Source organism: Podarcis erhardii (assembly GCF_964252035.2).
Source record: "Podarcis erhardii genome assembly, chromosome: 1".
Taxonomy (NCBI): Eukaryota; Metazoa; Chordata; class Lepidosauria; order Squamata; family Lacertidae; genus Podarcis; species Podarcis erhardii.
In genome coordinates this window covers 59,609,611-59,635,308 of record NC_138497.1, presented here as the reverse complement: position 1 = coordinate 59,635,308, position 25,698 = coordinate 59,609,611, and the positions used below count along the sequence as shown (strand labels likewise).

The following is a 25,698-nucleotide window of genomic DNA, read 5'->3' as shown; positions in this document are numbered from 1 at the left end:
TGGCCTGTCTGTTACTGCACACATACATGCTTGGATTCAGAAATGTGCAACTGGAAAGTCACTCAGACAAAGGAACTTGTTTGTCTCTTCCTCCCCACATCAGTCAGTTGCACCAGCCAAAAATATTCTCATGTGGGGTTGGAGCATCTCCAGAGTGGCAAGGGTGAGGCAAAGGAGGTTGCAGTTCTACTGGTGCACATCTAGCTAGGTTGGGAAAGGGCAACATGTTGTTTGTGGGCTCTAAAGCCCATCAACTCTGAACACTGGCTAGATCCATGTCCTTGACTGCAAATCTGCAATATTATTTCACCCTCCTCAGCCATTATAATTAGGTAAATGTAAACACATGAACAAATGCTCTAGCTCCATTCCCCCATTGCCATTTTCATTGCTTTCCTACTCAGAGCTGGTAAGCCTCTGTAGTGGTGAACCTTTTGTACCTGTGGAGGATTCCCATGTGGTTTAGAACCCTAGAAAAATCAGGATTTTAAAACAGGTAGTGATGGGGGAGCCTCTGTGAATTGGAAAATTAAGACTGGTGATGGAGTGGGAGAAAGCAAACATGCTACCAGCCTACAACCTGGTTGCGTTAGCGTATTGTAACTTTTGAAGAGGGCTTATGTATACTGTTTTTCTCAATTTTACTTAATGGGGCATTTAGCTAAATTACTTCTGGTCCCCTTGCTAGAGACTCCTCCCCCTTCACTGTGTTCCCACATTAGTTTATTTTAGCTAATTTGTGTCCCCTCACAAAAATCCAACTAAATTAAGTGGGTTAATAAATTCTCATGAGTCTGCAGTTTAGATAGTGAACTGGACTGCCACAAGAGAGAATATGAAGAAAAAGATTTTAATACAAAGAAAAGGATATTCCAAAATGACATCTAACACCAGACAGGGAACACAATACAAAACAGGCTGTGGATGTGACCATCTCATGCAGTACATTTAAGTTCCACGATCAGCATTACGAACAATATTTTATTTCAGTATTTTATTTTCCCAAAGCAGTTTAAGCATACAACGTTCCATTCATTTTGGAGGTTAGGTTTTGAGGATTACATGTCTATATATGAAAAAAGGATCTCTTGGGAAATTATCAACCGCCTTTGGAATTTCCAGTGAAACACAAAAGCAGTTTTACATCTTTATTTTCTAGATGATATATTTACTTTTCCCACTAGGTGGCCCTAAACTAGCGGCTTGCTTACGGAGATCTATTTGGTAGCTTAAACAGAAAGGATCCTTGCATGGATGCAGCACATGTATATAGAGCAAGATAACAGGGGGAAACCAGAGCTATGGGTCAGCTTCTTATTTGCCCTGTCCCCAGCAAACATGCATGGGTTTTGTTGTTGTTGTTTTGGGGGGAATCACACCTAAACTGAGTTGGGGGGGAAATCACACCTAAACTGAGTTAGTTATTACATAATCATGTTCATAGGCACCAGGAATATCACCCCCTCCATTTAAAAAGTGAATATTCCAAGTGCAGAGATGCTGAGATTAAAAATGGGTAGGGCAGAAAGAGACAACACTGTCAGTGGGAATCCCAAAAACTGCAAGGAAACACTGGTTTTCGAAAGCAAACCATCCAACTTCCTTTAACTGCTGGTCTCATGTTGTCAAGTAATGTGGCAACAAAGAACAGAGTGAAGAAATAGATTTTCCTAGCTAGAGCCGAGAGTTAAACTGGTACTTACTTTACTTACCCTTAACTGCAACCAGTTAAGGACACTGGTAGGAGGAAAAGGGGTACACTGGGCCAATTTGTTCCCTTCCCAAATGGATCCTTTAAAAAGCTTAAAGAACTGCAGCCAGGGCAGGGGTGTGTGTACTGGCCCACAAAGGCACTTGAAATGTTCTGCAAAGGCTCCCACTTCTGTTTCCTTATTTTGATGAGAGTCTAATTGTATTTTCTAGAAAATGTATTAAAGCCAGGCTAAGTCATTTCCACATCTCAGTACTGAAGATATTTCTTATCTCAGTGTGTGAGATATTTCAAAGGAAAAGTGGTGTTTTGGAATGAAACATTCTTTGAGGGCCAGCAGGTCAGATATCTATTAAAAAGTATGCTTTCATCTGTGAACTATATCACTATAGTAATATCAGCTGAGACTGCACAGCATGCGGGGATGGGGACACAACTACATATACGGATAACATCTGTTTTACAGATTAGGTTGCTGCATTTCTTGCACTAATATAGTGCAATATATCTTTACACACATTGCCAGGAGAATGTCAGGTTTACAAATGAAATTTTGAAAGTGTTTACAAGAAAGTGTTTCAGATCAAAGTATCTGAAGTCATTTCAAAGTTACCTACTCAATAAAATGACACCAGTATATTAACAAGCCACTGTGTTGTAGTCCAATTTCCAATATTAATTTCTAGCCTCATTTTCTCCACTCAAGATTTCACCACTTCTTTAGTAGCCTGATGGAAGTTCTTTTCTCCATTTGTGGTCCTTTTCAGAATGTAAGTGCAGATCCTTCAGCACCAAGTCTAACACTAGAAGGAATATGCAGCAATGAACAAACCTAAAATGAAAAACAGAAATTGTAAGCAATGGTTTTTATAGTTATACTATGCATTATCCTCAAGTGATATACATTATTAGTCACACTCAGAACAGATCCATTAAAGCCAATGAACCTAAGCTTACTTAGTATGATTTAGTTGGATATTACCTGTTAGTTAAGTTACACTGGGTGACATCTTACTCAGTGTTCCCCCCCCCCCTAGAAAAATAGGTGCCGGTACTCACCATGTTGTTACGGTAAGGGCCACATTTTTTAACAGCAACAAAAGATGTGCCAGTACTGTGCGCCCCTTGAGTGCCCCCTGACAAAAAGCACTAATCTTACTGTGTCCGTACGCTTCAGGAATGGCTTTTTGCACGTGCAGTGGGACTTTCCTCTCTTTCCCTCTGAACTACAGCACCCTGCACACCTCCAAAATCTGTTCCATATTCTCCAAAGCAGATTTTGGGAGACATGGGAAGGTATGGAGGGGGGTGGGAAACAGGGGGGCGGGTCTGCTCATGCAACACTGGATATCAGCTATGATGATTACATTATTATTCCATGGGAATAGCATACAATTTGAATACAGCTGAAATGAATATTCCTTTTATTCCAACACTAAAATCGGTTTCTAACCTGTTTAAACCGTCCTCTGATTTTCTCCAGGTCTTCCTGAAGTTTTTCATAGGCTGGATCCTCACAAGGAAATGTCCGAATCATCTCTATTAATGACTCTAGAGCTTTTATCTTTTTACTGAAAAAATAAGACCATTTTATTTTACAAACAGTATTTAATAATTTGATGTTTTGAAAGGCAGACTTTGGTCACACAATCCCTTCAAATGTATTCTGCTACTGTTATTCATTTCAGCATCATACCACCAAGATGGACAACTCACAAAAAGCAAAGTTATGTTCACAAATATCTACCACTGAGATGTGGGACCCACTTTGACAATGGCCCCTTATGCCTTGGCATCAATAATACCTGGAAAGGCAAATCACGCAAGTCAGGACTGTGATACCCAGACTAGCACTGCCTCTTTCTGAGGGATTGCAACAGAGGAGCCTTGCCATTTGACCAATCCACAGAATTTCTTTTTGCCCCCCTTATTAGACCAGCATGAGATGCAGCCATGCTACCCTAGAATTATACGTAGTAATTCATTTGAAAACCTGTTTTTCTGAAATATCTTCAAAACATATATAGACAGTAGCACACTTTGGACATTCAAATTGAATGTGTGAAGAGAGTACCCTTCCTCACCTCCAGTGCAATGCTTTGCAAATATGTCTGCATTTCCATTTTGTCTTTTTTGCACAGGATCTTGGCTGAAGTCAGAAAAAGCCCTCCTGCTTGTGCTCACAACATGGTGCCCATGGGCGCACAAGCATACACGGCAGCCTTCCCTAGCATTCATAGGGTCTCCTCTCCACTGAAAACAGGTTTGAAGTAAGCATTCTACTGTAGCCAACAGAATAGGTAAGAGAGTTCATTTTCTCCAGTTTGCATATGGGCCCATGGGCCCCCCAAGAGAAGCTTAATCAACCAACTGATTCCTTAAATCAAATGACAACCTAAATTATTTCCTGTTCCATAGAAGGGAACATTCAGTAACTAAAAAAGATGCTTGAACAAATGGAATTTGAACAAAGATGTTCCACACCCGTATCTTCTACCTGTATGCGGAACAACACTAGCTCAGAATTTTTTTTCATATACATCTTAAAGAATTCATGTAAACACAGGTTTTCAGCATGCTTAGTGAGGGCAATTCAGCAACAAATGCAGCAGAACAAATGACACGGGTTAGGGCCACAGGTTACATCATGTATGCCGTGCATTGCACAAAAAATACTACATTTCAGTTGTTTTTCAGAGTACTAACTAGCAATGCAATCAAAACTTTTAAATAAACATCCCTATTTAGCAGTCTGGCACTTGCTGGGTCAGAGAGGCATCCATTTGCCAGGCAGCGAGCCCAGAAATGCTTGTCTATATATATAAAAAACCCTGATATCCTACACATGACCTCATCTCTTAATGTCTAGCAGTGGATTCCTGCCAGTTAACAGTCACCTCTGTATCTGAAGGAGGAATGGAAACTGCATCCACATGATATTTAGTGGTGGTCATTGCCAAAACACTTAAAAATACAGAGGTAATCCAACCAGACCAGCATGAAAGCATGTTATAAAGAGGTGGTAGAGAGAGGAGAGACACATGGTTTAACTTACATCCCTTTGTTTCAGAAGGTAAAAACATCTGTACTGCCCAGTGAAAGTCAACCGAATACCATGCTTGAGCATTGCTAAATTTGGAAAGCCAGAATCATGTTTTCTGAATCCTGATATAGATGTAATGTTGCTGAACACAAATAAAATGGTACGATGTACGATACTATGCTAAGAGTTATTGGTATGATATGATATTATAGGTGTCACATAATACTCGCTCCACATTTGTCAAAACCCAATCACTTAGTGTGGTAGCATCTACACTTTGGAACTGTATTATTTTTGGCGCCAGCTAAAAATGTTCTTGTTTACTCAAGCCTACCCAGTTGCTTAGAAAAGCTGATGTGAATTTTAAACCGTTTTAGTATTTTAACTTCTTGTATGTTTTAATATATTGTAATTTCCCCCTCACTTTATGGTTCTATCTTTTTGTAAAATGTTTTGAGGGTGTGTTTTTTTACACAACCAAGCAGTGTATAAATTTCATGAAATAAAATTAATAGATATTTGATGCTTAAATCCAGGTCACTCTTAGTGACCAGCGCTGCTACCTCCCCAGTTATTTTATTGTTGGTGTTATGGTCTTATGGTGTTACGTTCTCTCTCTTCCTTCTACTGTGATATTATCTGCTCTCTCGCTCTCTCTCTTTCTCTTTTTAATCTGAAGGAAACAAAGAGAACCAATGCATGATACGCTGGCTTTATTTTTTAAAACCTACCTGTTTTTCTCATCAGAGCCTTTATGAAGCAATTTCTGCCATGTCATTGCAAAACCAAGATATGATCCAATCTACAAATTTGGAAAGAGATCATTTAATTTTCCTTGTTATGCCAATTATGTTTTTTTTCATTTAAGAAAATCTCAGATATGTATTTAACGGGACTTACTTCCATGTAAACATACTTAAGAATGAAGCCTAAACGAACCTGTTTGAATCTAGGATTGTTACTACAATATGAATTTTGCATGGAACTTGGATATGTCCAGTAACAGAACAGCAGAAACAGTGATGCTCACTTTATAGATGAATATACATTCAGGCCCCAAGAAACATAGATTGTCATGTTGCTTCTTTTGATCAAAATGCTCATTTTATTTTTTAACACATACTTCTAAACCAGTCTTTGCACCTTGTTGTATGCCATATTGCCTTCCTTCAAGGAGTCCGGCATGTGTTCCTTCGGCATATCCTTCCTGATAGCCTTCGCCATGAAATCTGAAATGAAAGATTTTGAAAGAGCCGTTAGGCTGAAGCAGCGAAAAAGTGCTTGCACCTTGGAGGCTAACAGCTCTATCCTATGCATGTTAACTTCAAAAGGAGTCCCACTGAGTGTCAACCGGCTTCAATGGGATTAACTATGTGCAGTTGATTTCTTCAAGGATGACCAAATTTCGCTACATCATCTTAGTGCTACATACTTTTTACTGGGTGGCATACAAATAAGGCAAATAAGAAAATAAAGTTATACAGTTAAGTAAAGCCATCTAGCTATATGGGTCCCCCCCCCCAAAGTAAGAACTTATTGTCTTTGTCCATGGAGTTTTCTTGGCAGGGATACTGGAGTGGCTTGCCAGTTCCTACTCCAGGTGGATCACGTTTGGTCAAAACTCTCCACTATGACCTGTCCATCTTGGGTGGCCCTGCACAGCATAGCTCATAGCTTCTCTGAGTTATTCAAGCCCCTTCGCCACGGCAACGCTCACTGGAAGGACAGATCCTGAAGCTGAGGCTCCAATACTTTGGCCACCTCATGAGAAGAGAAGACTCCCTGGAAAAGACCCTGATGTTGGGAAAGATGGAGGGCACAAGGAGAAGGGGATGACAGAGGACGAGATGGTTGGACAGTGTTCTCGAAGCTACAAACATGAGTTTGACCAAACTGCAGGAGGCAGTGGAAGACAGGAGTGTCTGGGATGCTCTGGTCCAGGGGGTCACGAAGAGTTGGACACGACTAAACAACAACAAGAACTCATATTCTGTTGTATTCATAAAACCTAAGGACAGGACAGAACTTCTGGAAAAAGAGCTTCAAGGCGATCCAGCAGCAAGCCATACTTCTAGAAAGTCATCTTAAGCTTCTTTGAAGCAGTTCCCCCAGCAAGCAAATTATATTGCAACTGAATTCCCTTAGTTTAAGTCAAGTATTTATTTTAGGTGGTGTTGAGTCTATGGTAATGCATAGGCACTTTACTAATTTCCCACACTTTGAAAGTACTTGTCCATGGGCAGAGAGGTGGTTGAAGTTATACCATGCTATGTTCTAAAGCTGTTAGATGCTCTTTAGGCGACAGGGTTGCACTTTTAGCCCAAACTGATTCAGGTCACCCAAAAAGTGTTCAAGCTGCCAAGGTTCTAAATGGTTTTATAGATTTAAATTTTCTAAGTCGTAAGGCAGATAAACTGGTATGGCAGATATGAGCCTGTGAGTACTGGAAGACCAGCCTTCCAGGTCTTTTCCCATCTGGCCTGACAGAGCAGGGCCCTGACTCTGCAAAAAGCTGCAAAAGATGAGGCTGCGGAACAGACTCTTGGGCTGGAGTATTATTTAGGGGCGGGGTCTTTGTTGTTGCTGCTGTTATTTGTTTGGGGAGTATCTCTACTTTTAGATCTTATGATTTATGTGGAAATTGTTTCAATCTGGTTGTGTACTTTTTAATGTGTTTTATATGTATCATTTACTTACTTTTGCTATGTTTGCATTCACATAATTGGTTTCATGCTGTAAGTCGCCTTGAGCATTGTTTTAACTATAGAATGGCAGCATATAAATAAAGTGATGACGATGAGCCAGAATATATGCATTACAATTTTATTGATATATGGTCATACAGTGAAACTTGACTGACTAGCCTAGTGCTCTTAACGCTAGTGAATATGAACATACTTTGTAAAAGCTACTATTCTCATTAGGGTTCTAGGGGAAGCAAATACAACATTAAAGTGAAAAGAAACAATACAATCACACAGAACTGCCCTTCTAAGGCAGGTCACATTTACTCTTATTTTACAGACTAGAGAATGGAGGAAAAGTAAAAACTGGCCAGGCCTACCCATGAGCTTGGATCTCTCTCTCTCTCTCTCTCTCTCTCTCTCTGTGTGTGTGTGTGTGTGAGAGAGAGAGAGAGAGAGAGAGAGAGAGAGAGACAGAACCACCGCCACCCCATCATTCTCTGTGCAATCTCATATTTTTAACAGTGACACAACAGGCAGAAATCTAGCATGTTAAACTTTCCTCTCGTATTGCATCTCTGGGAGGATGAGAAACTGCATTTCTAACACACAGGTGTTAAAATGACAGCAGCCACAGGGGGCATAATATAAGTTTATGACATTCTATACTCTCTCATATAACACTAGACTTCGTGGGCAGCCAACGAAGCTGAATGTTGGAAGTTTCAGGAGGGGCAAAAGAAAGCACCTCCTCAAACCACGGAACTCGCTCCCAGAAGGCAGCGATGGGCTTCCAAAGAGGACTAGACAAATGGATGGGAGGAGAGAGGGCTGTCGATGGACGCAGCTGCGAGGCAGCAATGCTTCCGAAGGCCGGTTGCTGGAAACCACTGCAGGGGAGCTTGGATGCTGCTTGGCCGCTGTGAGAACAGGATGCTGGGCGAGATGGACCGAAGGCCTCTTTCTAGGGGGCCGAGTTTGGGCCCAGATCTCTCAAGGCGAAAGCTCCCCGAGGGGCCTATAAAGCCAGGCTCAGAGCCGCAAGCCTCATCAAGGAGTCCAACGGGCCCCAGGAAGCGGGAGGCCCCAGGGACGCCGCGCCTCTCTGCCCGCTGCGGAGGCGAAGGAAGCGGGCCAAGCTCCCCGCGAAGAACACAACCCGGCCCTACCTCGTCTCCGCCATGATGATGGTATCGAAGGCGTCCGACCCGCCCGCGTCAGCCTCCATGGCCTACGACGGATCCTGCCTCACCGGCTCCCAACCACCGACTGGTTCTTTCACCGTGCAGTGACGTAAGGGGGCAACGGACGGCAAGCCGGCGGGGCCAAACGCGATCGCCCTCGTCGCGCATGCTCCAAAGATGGAGATGGATTGGAGGAGGGGGGACTCGGGCTTTCCCTCGTGACGTCACATGCCGACTGGATGGAGCGTCGCCCTCAGGGTGTAGTTTGGGGCCGTTTTCCTCAAGCGCCGCGTTTCTTTGCTCCTTCCCAGGTCAGCCGCTAGAGGGCGCCGGTATTCTTTGCGAAAACGCCTCGTCTCTTTAAGAGAAGCTGAATCTGAGCGCGCCGCCTTTGACTGCTGTTTATCACGAGGATAAGGGCTTCCCCTTTCGGTGTGACGCGTCGAGCGTTTTCACACGTGACGCGCAAGGAAGGAGGCAAACTTTCTGTTTTACGGAGTTCTTTTTCTCTGATATATAATATGAGACATTGCAATTTAATTATCGTACTGCTCGAGTTTATTGAGAACTATCCGACACATTTTTATTTTTAGAAATTACATATGTTGCATTTGGTTTAATTGAGTTTTGCACAAATTCCCCTTTCTAAACAAAACAACAAAAACCGCAAGCCTCTTCTCATCTGTGGTTGGTTAAAATTTTGTGCTACCAATATTCATGCATGTATTTGCTCTTTCAAAAATGGCACAAAATGCGAAAACAAATTGCGGCATTTTGAACTGCATTGGTGTCTTTTATTGTGTTCTACTACCCTGGCAGGGTTGCTGTGGTTAGAGTATAATACTTTGGAAGTATCTGAGAGTGATGGATTAGAAATATTCTATAGTGAAATGTATGAGTTCTTTTTCTTTTCTTGGCTGGTTAAAAATTGACAAAGATTATGGACAATTTTTGAGCAGTTTTTCAAGTACTGAGAGACCCAGACATGGTCATTCAAGTGCAGCGCTGAGACATCCATCTAATCTTCCCTGCTGAAACAACAGAGCAATTCCATCCAAAGTTATCAGTCAAAATTTCCTTCTGTAAACAGTCATTTCAGCTGCTAAAACACATTGTTTATGGGGAAACTGGGAGAACTAGTAACTTTCACAGGGTGACACTGAGCAAAGAGCAAGGTCCAATTTAGTTGATTTTCCTTGCAACCTCCTACCTAGATGCAAGCAACACGTACCAAGAAGTACAAGATACTGGCTTTGATGCCTGAACGGGAAAGTGTTAATTAACAATTTTTTTGTAAACAAACAAACTTACAAACTATATTTGCATACGAAAAAACAATCAAAATGAAATGGTTGGTATTCATTGAGTATTGGGAAAGGGCCATAGGTCCGTACTACAGCATCTGTCTTGCACGCAGAATGCCCCAGTTAGAGTTGGGAATGTTCTCTGTCTGAAATTCCAGAAAGCTGTTTCCAATCAGTGTAGACAGCAAGATGGACCTAACTCTGTATAAAGCCATTTTCTATGTTGCCCCAAGGAAACCATGCTCATGAGCTGATGTGGCACATACAGTGATACCTCGGGTTAAGAACTTAATTTGTTCTGGAGGTCCATTCTTAACCTGAAACTGTTCTTAACCTGAGGTACCACTTTAGCTAATGGGGCCTCCCACTGCCGCCACGTGATTTCTGTTCTCATCCTGAAACAAAGTTATTAACCCGAGGTCCTATTTCTGGGTTAGCAGAGTCTGTAACCTGAAGCATCTGTAACCTGAAGCTTCTGTAACCCGAGGTACCACTGTACATTCCATCTGTTGTGATTTACGGTGATTTCCAACTTATCATCTATTGTATTTCTGTGTTTCTGTTTACAATCATTATTACAGTTTGTTGTTTGTATCTTTGAATACTTGCAGTCACTCCCTCTAAATCAAGTGTCAACAGGATTGGAGGCAAGTGGAAGGTGAGAGATGTGGAGAGGGTTATTGGCTTGTTCTTGTTTTTCATGTATTTTGTGTTTTTTCATCTTGTACTTTTATGTTGTGAAGTGCTCTGAGATCTGCAGATGAAGGGCAATATACAAATTTAATAAATGATAACAATATGATAATAACATGCTTGAGGTTTGCGGTAATACATTTTTTTTTTATAAAAAAAATAATCCTGAGAAAAGCCCTCTGAGGACTGAGATTGCTCAGTAGTCACAGAACATTTAGTAGCAATGGAGGGTGGGGAAGAATAAAATATAAGGGATGGGCGATGGAATTCCCTGCTTAAGAAGGACCAGGCTGCTTGGAATGCTCAATGGGCAGGATTCCCATTAGGAGGTGAGAAACTACTGCAACATTTTGTTGCTGAACCCACTATGACGAACATGCATCAATAAGATAGGCTTGTTCATTCCCACAGAGCTTAAAAGGTAAAGGGACCCCTGACCTTTAGGTCCAGTCATGACCGACTCTGGGGTTGCGGCACTCATCTCGCTTTATTGGCCGAGGGAGCCGGCGTACAGCTTCCGGGTCGTGTGGCCTGCATGACTAAGCTGCTTCTGGAGAACCAGAGCAGCGCACGGAAACGCTGTTTACCTTCCCGCCGGAGCGGTACCTATTTATCTACTTGCACTTTGATGTGCTTTCGAACTGCTAGGTTGGTAGGAGCAAGGACTGAGCAACGGGAGCTCACCCCGTCGTGGGGATTTGAACTGCCGACCTTCTGATCGGCAAGTCCTAGGCTCTGCGGTTTAACCCACAGTGCCACCCGCATCCCTCCACAGAGCTTAGGCGCCTGTAAAAGCAGCTGTTGTGTTGGCAGCTATGTAGCCTATTCCTGCCCTTGCTTTAGCTGCTGCAGTGCAAATAGGCAAAACAGCAACAAAAATTGTAATCCTATGCATGTCTACTCAGAGGTAAGTCTCCTAGTGTTCAATGGATGTGGATGGGAGACTTTCTGGTAATGATACCACCTTGGTTTCTATGATGGAAGAAGTGTGGGATAGAAATGTAAAGAAATAATACTAACTTTTGGTATAGAATAAAAAAGACAGCTATTTTCCTGAGAACGGGGGTAGTTAAAAAGAGTCAGACTGTCTGTTTAAAGGAATCAATTATTTAAGGCAGGCATAGGCAAACTCGGCCCTCCAGATGTTTTGAGACTACAATTCCCATCATCCCTGACCACTGTTCCTGTTAGCTAGAGATGATGGGAATTGTAGTCCCAAAACATCTGGAGGGCCGAGTTTGCCTATGCCTGGATTAAGGAAATGTAGTCTCCCTATATATTATATCTAGGGTCTCAGGAAGACACAGCTAGTGCATTTTTCTAGTACATCAAAGGAAGTTAAGTGATGAGTGTTGCTCAAGGACAGAAAGAAACTTCTCTTCTGCTGCAAAATTCCTTACTGGTAAGGAGAAATTTTCTCCGTGTTGTATTGCACAAGTGACTGATCCATTGTGGATGCTCCTGGCTACCTTTGAAATGCAGTCAGGTGACAGTGAGTTAAACTGACTAGACTGATCTGGTATGATGTTAATCTATAGCTGCATTCCTACACACACACACACTGCACACCTGCTTGGCAGCTTAGTCTATGAAGTCAATAGAATCTATTACTAAGCTTTCCCTGATATGTTACCAGGAACATATAGGTGTGTTTTTTTTTTATCTCCTCTAACTAGAATGCACAGAACATTGTAAAAATCTCTGTTTTCATTTGCAAACAACCAAGCTTCTATCTCAAAAGGCTGCAACAATAGCCTTGAAACAATAGCAATATCAGACAGAGAAATCTGAGAAACTGGATAGGGGAGAGATACCACAGAATCCCAGTAATGAAGGGGTATGTTTTCAGAGTGCTGCATAGTTCTTTAGCCTCTCCTGAGCACTGCCAGGAGCAAACTTAGCAAATATGCACCCTTTCGATTAATGCACCCAGGACACAAATTCCAGGGTTGTTTTTTTCCTTGATGCCACATATAAACAATCTGAGTGACACCAGTACAGCCAACAGACAACTGAACTTTTTGTTCTAATTGGTTTTTATTAAAAATGTTACATGCTCAAGCTACGGATTTTACACTCACAAACATTTTTACATTTCATTTCTGCTCACCCTTATAAAAATTACAAAGCTTTGCTACCTTTGGCCCAGACTGTTTTGTTTTTAAAAAAGACACTGTTGGAGTACATAAATAGAAATTTAAGTATAAATATGGTAACAAAATAAATGGATGTATGTGTTTAATAAATTAATCATAAATATTGTGTTGACAAGGAAGTGCTACATCAGGAAAATAATTATTTACAGAGCCATGCTACTATATACATACAAAACCCTTTGGGAAATAATGTTATCCCATAGTAAGCTAGTTATTCACTAGAGGAAAATCTAACGGTAGTAAAAAGTGTTATTTACAAAAAAAATAATAATAAAAAATCCATGAAATAATACTCACAATTATATTTTTTTAAAATTACATCATGTTAGTCTATAGAGATTTAAAATAACTGAATTATACCCAAAGCATCTCTTACAAGTCATAGATGGGATTTATCCATTAGGTCAAGATGTGGAACCTCAGGCTGAGGATATGGATTTGGCCCTCCATGCCCCTCAGTCTGGCCCTTGCCACTCGCCTTAGGCCACGCCTTCTCTCCCTTGGGCACATCTCTCACAGAACTTGCTTCACCCACTGAGTGTTTTTGTCTGGTTGGAATGTGAGCTATGATGATATCTGCCTGCCTGATCATCACAAATCCTTAGTACTAACCTTCTAATCAAATTCAGCCAGCCAGCAGATAGATGATACAAAAAAGTAACCTATCAGGGTTTGGTTTGGTTTTTTGCTGAAGTAGCATGAAAGTATTTTAGTTACATCAAATTCTGGGTGAGGCAAAATCAGCCTCTGGTTATAGAATTGGTTACCTGTTCAATTGTTTTTACTCACTCCAGAGATTGCAGCCTTATCATACTTTTGCTCTTTCAACAAATAGTGTTTTGGAATTGTGCACGTGTTCTGCCTGATGCAGAACCCTGTGTAACCTGAAGGTTGGCCTACTCTTTTGGCAACCATCGTTCGGGTACTCTGAACTTCAGTTCACTAAACACTCAAAGGGGCAGCACAGCAAAGAGGTTGCTAGTTTCACCCCATTACCATTCTGGTCACTCTCTACAAGTTAGAGGGCAAATGTCCGAAGTGGGGAGCCTCAATTACTGATGGAGAACACCCACTGTGTGCTTGAGAACCCTGGAAACCATGGTTCTAAATTGGGGGGGGGGGAGCCTCCATGAGCACAGCAGACTCCCAACCAGATTCATGGGTGGTAACTGGAATGGTGTCAGGGAACAGAGCTAGAGTGCATAGTGTTCCCGTATGTTTAGTCAACTCCATAGAAGAAAACCTGAAGAGGCTTGCTAGAACACAACTGCTTGTTAGTTTCATTTGTCCCATTCCCTGTGGTTCATGTGACCTCCTGTAGGGATCAAATATCCAAGGACAGAAATTGCATTTCAATAGCTAATCTTCTGAAAACCAGTAGCAGAGGTTTGTGAAAAGATTGTGTGTTAAGTGTTGTCAGTTGTTACTTGTTTAGCTTCCTTTAACTGGCTGCTCCTCTTTAATTTCTGACACTGATGTGTTTAAGGGTCTTGAAGAGAAGGACTTATCCCTCTTTGAATGAATCACATTTGTTACATCTGTCATCAGGCCTCAGAGGTGAAGGAAGGAAGGAAGCAGTAAAGCAAAATATTCATGATCTTATCCCTCCAAGCATCCTCCAAGGCAGAAGAAATACCTGCACGCTATGCATTTTTGACATTCCTGAATTAAATGGCATATTTTTGACGAAAGCTTTCTAAATACCGTGCCTGTGTGTCTGTAAGTCTTCATGCCATTTGACGAGAAAGGGTAGTGCTGCATCTGAATGTAGCCATGTGTGAAATATCACTGCTAGAAATAATATCCTGCTGGTAATGCTTTTTTTTTATGAAGCACAACTCACTTGTTCTCATTTCCCAAAACTAAGGCTTTTCACGGATACATCTGAGGTGATGCCGAAGGGATCCATGCTGTCAGTTTCAAGAGGGGGACTGAAAACTCCGGATTGCAAATGCTGCCCAGTGTCGCCGTAATCTCCAAAATCGGTTGACTCCACCGGCACAGTGTTGATCATTGGCAAGAAATGAGACAGTGGAAAGTCTTTCCCTTTATTTTGTTGCCTTTGCCTGGCAGTACTTAAGGACACCAAGACTCCATATTTCTTGGACTTGTAGATGTTGTAGCCATCTGGGCGCATCTCCTCTTCAAAGGAGCAATCCTCTGTAGAATAACTGAGCTGAGAGGAAGTGAAAAATATTACACATTGGCTTTATACATTTTTTGCACTCTTAAATGGCATATGATGCAACAGTGTTTAGCCAAATCACCTGTCTTATGGAATAATCTATTCAGTGTGCTCTACGTGGGGCTACCTTTGAACGTGACCCGGAAACTACAACTAATCCAGAATGCGGCAGCTACACTGGTGACCAGGAGTGGCCGCCGGGACCATATAACACCGGTCTTGAAAGACCTACATTGGCTCCCAGTATGTTTCCGAGCACAATTCAAAGTGTCGGTGTTGACCTTTAAAGCCCTAAATGGCCTCGGCCCAGTATACCTGAGGGAGCGTCTCCACCTCCATCGTTCTGCCAGGACACTGAGGTCCAGCACCGAGGGCCTTCTGGTGGTTCCCTCATTGCGAGAAATGAGGTTACAGGGAACCAGACAGAGGGCCTTCTCGGTAGTGGTGCCCGCCCTGTGGAACGCCCTCCCACCAGATGTCAAAGAGATAAACAACTACCTAACATTTAGAAGACAACTGAAGGCAGCCCTGTTCAGGGGAGTTTTTAATGTGCAACACTTTAATATATTTTTAATCTTTGTTGGAAGCCTCCCAGAGTGGCTGGGGAAACCCAACCAGATGGGCGGGGTACAAATAATAAAATTATTATTATTATTATTATTATTATTATTATTATTATTAGGGAACCATTCTTCTATAGAGCTAAATTTGATATAGACTAGTGCAGGAAGATACAAGGAGTCATATATAACCCAAACATGGAGAATGGAAGTGCTCCGTGGAGTTATGAATAGGGGTGGTTCTGCTTTTATAGATTTATGCAGTAAGATTCAATTTGATTTCTCTTACTCTGCTAACTGGTTGTAAAGCAAGAACTGTTTTGAAGCCACAATGGCCCATCACAGCAACCCACAGTTCCTAGCTGTTTTCACTATGTAAATATAGCAAAAGCATTGCAGCTCAATGTGCACTTGAACCAAAGTTTACTGGAGTTCATGAGACACCACAGGCTACCAGAAGCTAAAGGCAAATAATAGGGGAAAGGTTCATGGTAAAACAGATTGCTGCATAATTAAAGCAACTGTCATACATGTCTTGATTCTGATGAGGTTGCTGAACAGACTGCCATTGCCAAGTCCTGACTGGATAACCTAAGTTGTGTCAACCTATCCCAACTATGCCCTATCAAGTTTGTGGTGTTAGACTCTAGGGGGATTTCTGTGTTTTATTGGAGTCCTAGGTGTCCTCATCCATTTACCAGAACTTGATTTGCCTCTTTATATACTAGGGCAATGAAGCAATAGAGTTGACAACTAGAACACAAATGGAGAAAGATCTAACATGGGTTCGCCGAACACAGACTAAACACTATTTTGAGACCATCTCCATGATTATGGTGACAGCAGAGCACTTTCATCTCCATTGCCACTGCATCAGCACAGACAACATTTTTCAGGGTGCCCCTTCCAGTATTATGTGAGAGAACCATTGATATTTTAAAATATAACATTTAAATGATAAGCATTTTTAAACAGTGTGCACACAGTCCCTGCAATGTGGCCAGCATTTAAAAATTAGACATGAACCATGTTTAGTAAGCTAACTTAATTGAAAAAATCCCTTTGACTTTGACAAAATGAGGATTTGTATTTTATAATGTCACAGAGTAAGAATTGGTTATGTAGTGTTAACATATATTCTGAGTATTGGAACCAAAAAATGTGCTAGCTAACACAGAAAGATTAGCACATAATAAAAGATAAACAAACAAAAAACAAAACAGGATGGTGATTTTAGTCTGTTCCAGGTTCTCTGTGTCACTGCTGTTTTTCTTAAAACTCTGGTACTATTCTGGTTCGGTCATTGGAGGTGACTGAACTCTCTGTCAACTCAGAAGTATTGCTGATTGCGTCTGGGGCTTCAATGATAAGAGAAATGGTGTTCGTGCATGAACTCTTTACCTGCCAAGTCCCTGTGTCATACTTTCCCCCCTACACGTGTAACATATTATGCTGACAATCATCATTAAGAAGTAGAAGAGGCTAGAGCAGAATTCTCTTAATGACTAAATAGGCTTAAAGTGCAGCACTTCAGATGTGGACTGGGCTATCAGGCATGTGGAAAAACATGTTTTTGGTTTTTGTCTAGATTAGGGAAACATCTTGAGATGTGAGGCTGCTGCCATGCAAGTCACTTACGGTAACTGCCTTTAACTGTTGAGTTATTTCATTAATTTTCACACAGTCACAATGCAGAACAAAATTCAGTATGGCAATAACAGTTTGACTTGCAAGGCAGTCCTCAGGCATGTTTACAAAGAAATGAATTCTAAAGTGTTCAGAGGGGCTTATTTTCAAGTGTAGCCTTACTTTTTGTAATGTGAATGATACAGATCTATACAGAAACTATACAGTAGTACCTCAGTTTACGAACGTCTCTGTTGATGAACATTTCAATTTTTGAACGCCATAAACCTGGATGTAAATACTTCCATTTTCAAATGCACCTCAGAAGTTGAATGGCTTCCGCTGAGGTACCATTGTATTTTTCTCAATTTTCTCTATTAAATTTGCAGGCCCCCCTTTACACCTTGGTTTTCAGATGTTTTGGAACTCAAACGGTCTTCCAGAATGGATTACATTTGAAAACTGAGGTACCACTGTAGTTTAAAAACTAATGTTAATTCTTAACCAAGAGGCGGTTTACAACAAGTTCTGTCACTATTTACAGACAGCAGCTTGAATGAGACCAGACTTAAAACCCGTTATTTATATCTCTGTTTACTGTTGAAAAATAACATTGGGGCATGTAAGATATGCACGTTAGAGAGTTATGAATGGGGATGGAGATACTAGTATATCCCAAGGTCCCTGTTAAATTTCTATATCATCATCTGCTGGAAGACCACATAAACAGCACTTTGAAAGCATGATTGGACTAGATAGTACTTGTGGTCCCTTCCAACTCTACAATTTGTTGATTAGCTAAGCTCAAGTGAAAATAGCAGCACTGCCCAATATGCATTTACATTTCAATGCACTGATTTCAATAGGGCACCACCATCTATAAGTGTGATTTGAGCTGTTGTGCTGGTAAGCAGTTATATGATTATTGGGCTGGAAAGGGACCTTGGGGTCATCCAATCCAGCCCACCTCAGTGCAAGATCTGTAACTGCAGGATGCAATGGCGACACCCATGACCAATGACTCGTTCGTCTCTGCTTAATACCCTCCAGTGAAGAAGAGACCACCACTCCCCGAGGCAGCCTGTTTTGCTGTCTTAACGTCTCAGGCCATTAGGAAGTCTCTCCTAACGTGTAGCAGAAATCTGCTTCCTTGCAATTTCCACCCATTATTTTTAATCCTTCCCTCTTGAGCAACAGAAAACAAGTCTGCTCCATTGTCTGACACCACTTCAGATATTTGAAGAGAGCTCTCATATCTCCCCTTAATAGTCTCTTTTCTAGGCTAAACATACACAGCACTTTCATGCCTTACTCATGGGACTTGATGTCCAGACCCCTCACTATCCTGGTTAGATTAGGCTGATTGACCTACTTAAAACTGACTCAACATCAATAAAACCGCAGCAATCCACCTCACAACAAATCTGGTTTCCTACAGAGCAGAGTGCCATATATTCTTAAATTAGTCTTCTTATGAAGTTAACTAAATAAGAATGACACATATCAGACTTTGAGATCTGGTGCTGGTTATCTAGGGTGATTTTTCAGCAGCATCTCAGTTCTCAGATATACAAGGGTAGGAAAGAATACATTATCCTCCAAGTAGGTTATGTAGGCTTTTCAAACCGAATGGGGATTAGAGCTCTGTGGACCTTAGTGATATAGGCTGCAATTCAAGCCTGTTCCCTCCTGGTGGCGGCACTGAGCAGTCACCCTATCCGCAGCCCTGCTGCACACAGTAGCGGAGGCAGAAGCTCAGGGACAGGAAGATCACTGTGCCAGCTTGAAGTTGCTCATGGAGCAACATGGCCCAGTGCCGTCATGCTACAGCAGTGAGACTGGCTCAGGGTTCAATGAATCATGGGGTGGCTCAGCCCTGCTTGAAGGAATCCCCTCCCCCAGTGGCACTCCTGCCCACACGCCTGGTAGAAGGCTGACTTAGACAGGAGAGCTCAGAGAAGGAACATTTCCACCGCTGCCACCCAGTGCAAGAGGGGGTTGGATTGCTCTGTTATCTGTTATCCTGGGCACATACACACCTCGGAGTAAGCCCCATGGGGATTTTCTTCTGAGAAAACATGCCCAGGATTGCACTGTTAGAGACATTAAAACTAAAGGTACCGTAATTGATTTTTGGAAATCTAGGCTTCAATCCTGCACCCATTTCCCTGTACGCCTCATTGAACTCAATGGGAATTACTTTGGGCTAGATGTGTGTAGCTTTTGCATGCAGTCCATGCTCTACTGAAGGCCAAAGCAGGACTGCAACTTCTGTCCTTAGCTCATGCCCTCATCTAAACACGGAAACGCTGTGTATCAACTGAATGAAAAAGGGTTGCGTAGAAGAGCTTAAGAATGCCCTATTACAATTGTAGCAGAGAGCCTGTAGATCTGGTGGAGGCAGATCAGGCAGCACTCTGCCCATCTCAGCCAGCCCCCCTTTGCCTGCCTTTGTACTTTGAACTGGTCCAGAGGGTGACCTTGGCTTTCGGCTTCTTCTCCTTAGTCGCTCTGTTGCCCTTTTAGGACTTGGCAGGGAAGAGGATGAGGACAAACCTAGAATTAGTTCTACCTGGCATTAGCTCTGCATCTGCCTATCATCAGTCTCCCTGCCTTCCGCCCAACAAGTCTCTGTGGGCATTGCATCAGCTACCACTGTGTAGACCAGCTTTTCCCCAACCTGATGCCTCTCCAGATGTTTTGGAATAGCTGCGCTGGCTAGGGCAGGTGGAAGTTGTAGTCCAAAGTGTCCGGAAGTCACCAGGCTGGGGGAAGACAGCTGCAGACACTATAGACAAACTTTTGAGTCCATCACAGGTTCCCTCAACTTCAGTTAAGAAAGCAACAAAAGGTGCCAATTTCCTTCACCAATAGCTAGATTTCTGCAAAACCACACCTAGATTTCGGGGGGTGGGAAAGAACGCATTTCCTCTTAAAAGGAGCAATCTTTGGCAGATTACCTGCAGAATAACCTGAAGAGCAAGAAGATTTTGTGCTAATTTAGTAATTCCATGCAATAAATATTTGGCATATATCCCAGTCCAACTGGAGAAATTTAAGCCCATGATTAACTGTCCCATCAAATTCACTGGAATTTGTAAGTCCTTAACTTTGACCAAATCACGCCAAGTTATTTCACACTAAGACTGAATAATGCCTTTTCTAGCTTTGAACATCAGGAATCATGTGTTGGTGCAAAAAGTTACACCTTCACATACATGATCCTAATCAAAAACAGGATAAAAAGAGTAAGAATTTGGAGCTGGAACAAATGTTATGTAATAAAGATCTCAGGGTGCAAACACCTTCCGTAACGTTATGGGTGTGATGTGCTAGCTGTATTTTGACATGGGAAGCCCTGCTCAAATCTCTGTTTAGTCGGGCAGGCTTACTAGGTGGCCTTGGGTACATCCTTATCTCTCAGCCTCACCTACCTTAAAGGTTGCTGTGAGGACAGAATGAGATAAAGATCAACCATCCAGCCTGGAGCCCCTTTAAATAGTTCAGAAAAGAAATCTAAACAAATCGTAAATCTTAGTAGTCAAAATTCTGGAATGCTGCTGGTTCTGCCACTATTCATAGAGAAAAAAATACACAGAGTAAGTGCAAAGAAGAAGCTATTCCTCCATTTCCTCTTTTGATCAGTTCAAAGTTATTTGTTATTACCTTAATGGTTATTTTATGACCATGCTACCTTAATCCTATCCAGCGTGGACTCTTCCCTTTGCCTGAACCTTATCACCAGCGAGACTGGAGTTCCCAAATTACCTCGTGATTGGATTTTAAAAATTCTTTCTGTTGCCTAAGCACAGAGCCCAGAGCTTAACTAATAATAATAATAATAATAATAATAATAATAATAATAATAATAATAATAATAGGTTTCCTTTCAAACCCGTTTAAGATCGTGGCGCGACGTGTTTAGACTGCTTTGTTGTGTGGGAGTAAAATAAATTTGGCCTGGCTGCTATTGTTTTGTCTGGCCCGGGAGCGCTGGATACAAATCGCCAGGAGCCGTTGTGGGGGCGAATGCATGCATGCAAAACCCTCCCCCCCCGGGGGGGTTCTCGGCGTGCCTAGGTCGAGGGCCCCCCCGCCGCAACTTACAAGCCCGCGCAGCCTTCCCTCCGCTTCCATGCAGAGGTAGCGAGAGCTTTCCACGCCCTTGATCGCCACCGTACGAACGGACACAGCTCGGATCTCCAGCAAACCTGCGCAGCGAAACAAAACGCAGCGTTAGTACACGGTGAGGTGGAGACGGGAAAGTGGGCTCTGCGGGAAACAACCTCTCCCTCTCTAGCGCGCGCGGCTTTGCAAGCCCGTCGGTGTTTTAGATCCCTGTCCCAACCTGCACTCACCTATTCCCGCCCCCCCAGATACACATCAAGGACCCGCACATTGGCATAGCCAGGATTTTATGGGGGCGGGGGCAGGACACCCACCTGTCACCATCCGCTGTCCGGCTCTGTCTAGCAGATTCGGAATGAAATATCTCAATAGCAATTGTTTTAAATTCTTTTCTTTTGTCCCCAAGTACTCAGAAAAAAATGTGTCTTTCTACTTTTATTTTTTTAACATTTAGTTAAGTATTTATTACTTGATCTAGCGGGGTCAGCTGCCCCCCCCCGCCTCCCCCCAGGGCTCAGGAACCGAAGAAGAGAAGTGGCCCTGCAAAATTGCGCGGCGCTTTGGCGAGCCCGGTTACTTACTATGCAGATTCTGGGCGCTGGCGCCGTCCACTCGGCCATCGCTGTTGATCCTCAAGAAATAGCTGAACGAGCTGTGTCTGCCGGCGGTGTAGAGGTGCCTCAATCTTATGGCCTCTCCCCAGCCATAGTTGACATGTGGTCCAGCATCGGTGAGGGGCAGGGACCGGGCGAGCGTGACCAAGCAAAGCCCCACCAGAGCCAGGAGCGCGCCAGCTTTGCGCAAAGTCGGCCACATCTTTCGACAAGGAGAGGAGTTCCACCGCAGCGCAAACGCAGGCAGAGGCGCAAAGGTTCCCGCGGAGAAGAAGAAGACCGAGGTGGCCCAAAAAGTCAGGGCGGGGTGGTGGTGAAGCTCAGGGCTTTGGGAGCGACTTGCTTCAGGAGCGACTGCAGGAGAGGCAAAGCCAATCCGTGGCCTTTTATAGGTCTCCTTATCAGCCCAATCGATAAGGCTAATTCCAATATAGACACTGCTCCATCGCAGGACTAGGGCCAATACCCGCCCCGCTGGATCGATAAGGATTACATCACAAGCCCCGGGACACCCCTTCGGGTTGCATTTCTCCCGCGCGCTTTATTTTATTGCCAAAGCAATTCGCTGACCGCTCTTCCAGCGTGGCTTTAAAAAACGCGCACGACGAGCAAAGTTTTCGGAAGACTAGCAAGCGTGCTTCCAAAGCTAGGATCGGAGGGAGGAGAAATGGGTGCGCGGGAAGCGAGAAAGAAAACTTTGAAAAGCCGAGTGCACCAGGAGGCGCGAAGAATAGGAAGAGCGAGGAAATCAATGGAGAAATGGAAGTGAGAGGGGAGATCAAAGGCAGCAGAATTCACCCGAGACGTTCCAAATTCTTTCCGGGAGGAGGGCTTGGGTGGGGGGCGTTGACCCTCCCTCCCCCTCAATCTGTTCGCTTTCCCCAAAACATATTCCCACGACCCACTCCTTGCAAAAATGCAAGCAATTTCATATGTGTTGAGAAAGGGCTGCTTTGAATTTCGCCCCTTTTATGGACGAGAACCCCAGCGCCTTTTTTAAAACACCCCTTCCCCGTGCTGCTAAGGCAACAGCAGATCATCCTTTCCCCATTGGCATCTCTGGAAGTGGCGTGAGCGAGGCTGGCCCGGTCGCTCATTGTATCCCGCCAGAGACCACAGAGCTTGAAAAAAGGCCGGCTGGAGAAAGTCTAAATCTCAATGGAATTTACTAATGACCCGGAAAATCGCCCACTTAGGGGGCGGGGAGGTTGCCTCGCCTTTGTTCCACAAGGTGGCCAGAAGCGCGTTGGCTGATGCAACGCCTCCCAAGATTGCAAAGCAAGGGAATCCCTACATGCAGCCTGGCCCCCTCCTCATCTCCGTGCCTCTCCTCAGGGGTGAAGGAAAGAGCAAGCAGCACGTATTTGCATAGATGTCTAATCTCCTTCCTTCCTTTTCTTCCTTTCTTTATTGCATTCATATCCCACCTTTCCTCAAAGGACCCCTCTCCCCCTCCCAATTTACAACAACCCTATGTGGTAGGCTAGGCCCAACTAGTGACTGACCCAAAGTCACTCTCAGTGAGCATCATGGCTGAGGAGAGACTTGAACCGTGGCCCTCCAGGTCCAACGCTACCCTGCTTTAAAGAAATATTTTCATTAATATGCTTTTTATTAATATACTGTAAATCATAACATAACACCACATATCTATCTAGTTTATATTGTTGTTAATATTATTTTTTACGTCTCTATCTTAAAGCATTTCCAAACTGCTTAATATTAAAAAATCTCTAAGCTGTATACAAAAAAATACAGCATTAAAGACTTTTAAAAAAAAGTTTCATAAAAACATAGTTGCAACATAAAAACCAGCAAAACAGTATTCTAAAAACAGATAAAACTGGGAATTCAGTAATAAAACAGTTAAAAAGTTTGCAGTGTAAACAAGAGCAATCAGAGAGTCTCATGGCACCTTAAAAGATGAACACATTGTTTTAATGGGCTCAAGCCCGCTTCATGGGATATGGGTGAAGTGCAATGGTAGTTGGCAGGTAAATTAATAAAGGAGAAATGGGAAGGTGGGAGCTGGAAGGTAATGAGATGCAATTTTGAAGTGTGATAAAGATCTGGCAAAGTGGGTTTGAGTATGTGGAAAGCATATGCCATTATAAATTTGTTAGTCTTGAAGGTACCACAAGAGGTACCACAATTATTTTTTTGCCATTGAGTAGCACACTCTGGATGTACAGTGGTATCTCGGGTTACAGGCGCTTCAGGTTACAGACACTTCAGGTTACAGACTCCGCTAACCCAGAAATAGTACCTCAGGTTAAGAACTTTGCTTCAGGGTGAGAACTGAAATCGCGTGGCGACAGCAGGAGGCCCCATTAGCTAAAGTGGTACCTCAGGTTAAGAACAGTTTCAGGTTAAGAATGGACCTCCAGAATGAATTAAATTCTTAACCCGAGGTACCACTGTATATAGAATGTGTGCTTACATAAATGTATATGCATATGGTACAAGCATACACAGTGATGTGTGTGTAAAACTGTTATGTAAAAGTTACACAGTGAACCTCTGGGTGGCACTCCAAGGCCAATAGGCAAGGACTTCTCAGACCATCTTTGGTTAACTTAGCATTCCACCCATTCCCAAAGTTCCTAGGCTGGACTGTCAAAACAGAGGTGGAAGCACTGATTAGCTTTGTCTTTTTCCTAGTTAGATTTCCTGCTCTTGGAGCCACACAGTTGTTGGGCTTCCAGGTATTATGGGGCCAACTCCCTTGTCCTGACAAAGGATAGTGCAGGTCATTTCCTAATGATGTACATTCAGGAGACTTTCTTCAAAGCCTCTAATGTCACTTTTCACTCAGTGCTAAAGCTCTTTACCTGGGAGTAAACCCCAAGAGGAAGTCCATGGATTTCAGTCGGCCTGCTCTGAGGATAAATTCCTTGGAATACAGCTCTCTGTTCACTAATGAGTTCTCTTGATTTCAGTGGGACTTACTTCCCAACAATTATGCTGCAATTTTAATCTTACAGTTTTCCTAAATAAAACTATGCTTGAAACATTTCGGTACTTGACTTTTACATATTTATATGCAAAAATATCTTTATCTCCAACATTAAGAACAGCATAATATCAACATCATCATCTCATAAAATGAGTACAAAATACATGAGTTCCTGGCAATTTTTTGAGTAAATTGTTTTGCTTTTTGCAATGATTGGAAGCCGTCAATAAATGTTTGAAGACGACCTGTAGAGCTACACCCTTACTGTTTTGTTTCTGTTTTTATTATGTATTTTGGTGCTGGTCTTTAAAGCCCTGAACGACCTTGGCCCAGTGTACCTGAAGGTGTATCTCTACCCCCATTGTTCCGCCCAGACACTGAGGTCCAACTCTGAGGGTCTTCTTCTGGTTCCCTCACTGTGAGAAGCGAGATTACAGGGAACCAGGCAGAGGGCCTTCTTGGTAGTGGCTCCCTCCCTGTGGAACACCCTCCCTTCAGATGTCAAGGAAATAAACAACTATCTGACTTTTAGAAGACATCTGAAGGCAGCCCTGTATCAGGAGGTTTTTAATGTTTGATATTTTTATTATGTTTTTAGGTATGTTGTAAGCTGCCCAGAGTGGCTGCGAAAACCCAGCCAGATGGGTGGGGCATAAATAATAAAATTGTTGCTGTTGATGATGATGATGGTGATGATGATGCTGTGAACTGGCCTGAGATCTTTGTTGGAAGGATGGTATACAAATTTAATATATAAAATGAAATAATGCACTTGTGTGAGACCATATCCTGCTGAATTCTGTGGGGCTTATTTCTGAGTAAACACTGAGAAGTGTTCTGTACCTCTTACCCTG

The 25,698-nt window shown here is 42.8% G+C and overlaps 2 protein-coding genes across 3 annotated transcripts; both read right to left on the bottom strand.

Moving 5' to 3' along the window:
- Positions 1-834: 834 nt before the first annotated feature.
- Positions 835-8,751, bottom strand: LTO1 (LTO1 maturation factor of ABCE1). Of its 2 annotated transcripts, none has more exons than XM_081836573.1 (5): positions 8,608-8,751; positions 5,878-5,983; positions 5,486-5,556; positions 3,165-3,282; positions 835-2,543 (listed from the first exon to the last, which is right to left on the bottom strand). In XM_081836573.1, the coding sequence occupies exons 1-5, from the start codon at positions 8,664-8,666 to the stop codon at positions 2,475-2,477; spliced, it is 423 nt and encodes a 140-aa protein (XP_081692699.1). In that variant the 5' UTR covers positions 8,667-8,751; the 3' UTR covers positions 835-2,474. The 2 variants fall into 2 exon arrangements, with proteins under 2 accessions (XP_081692699.1, XP_081692700.1); XM_081836574.1 differs by having other exon boundaries at positions 5,898-5,983.
- Positions 8,752-13,474: 4,723 nt separating this feature from the next.
- FGF19 (fibroblast growth factor 19) lies at positions 13,475-22,865 on the bottom strand. The gene is made up of 3 exons (XM_081836380.1): positions 21,856-22,865; positions 21,254-21,357; positions 13,475-14,951 (listed from the first exon to the last, which is right to left on the bottom strand). The coding sequence occupies exons 1-3, from the start codon at positions 22,088-22,090 to the stop codon at positions 14,625-14,627; spliced, it is 666 nt and encodes a 221-aa protein (XP_081692506.1). The 5' UTR covers positions 22,091-22,865; the 3' UTR covers positions 13,475-14,624.
- Positions 22,866-25,698: the final 2,833 nt, after the last annotated feature.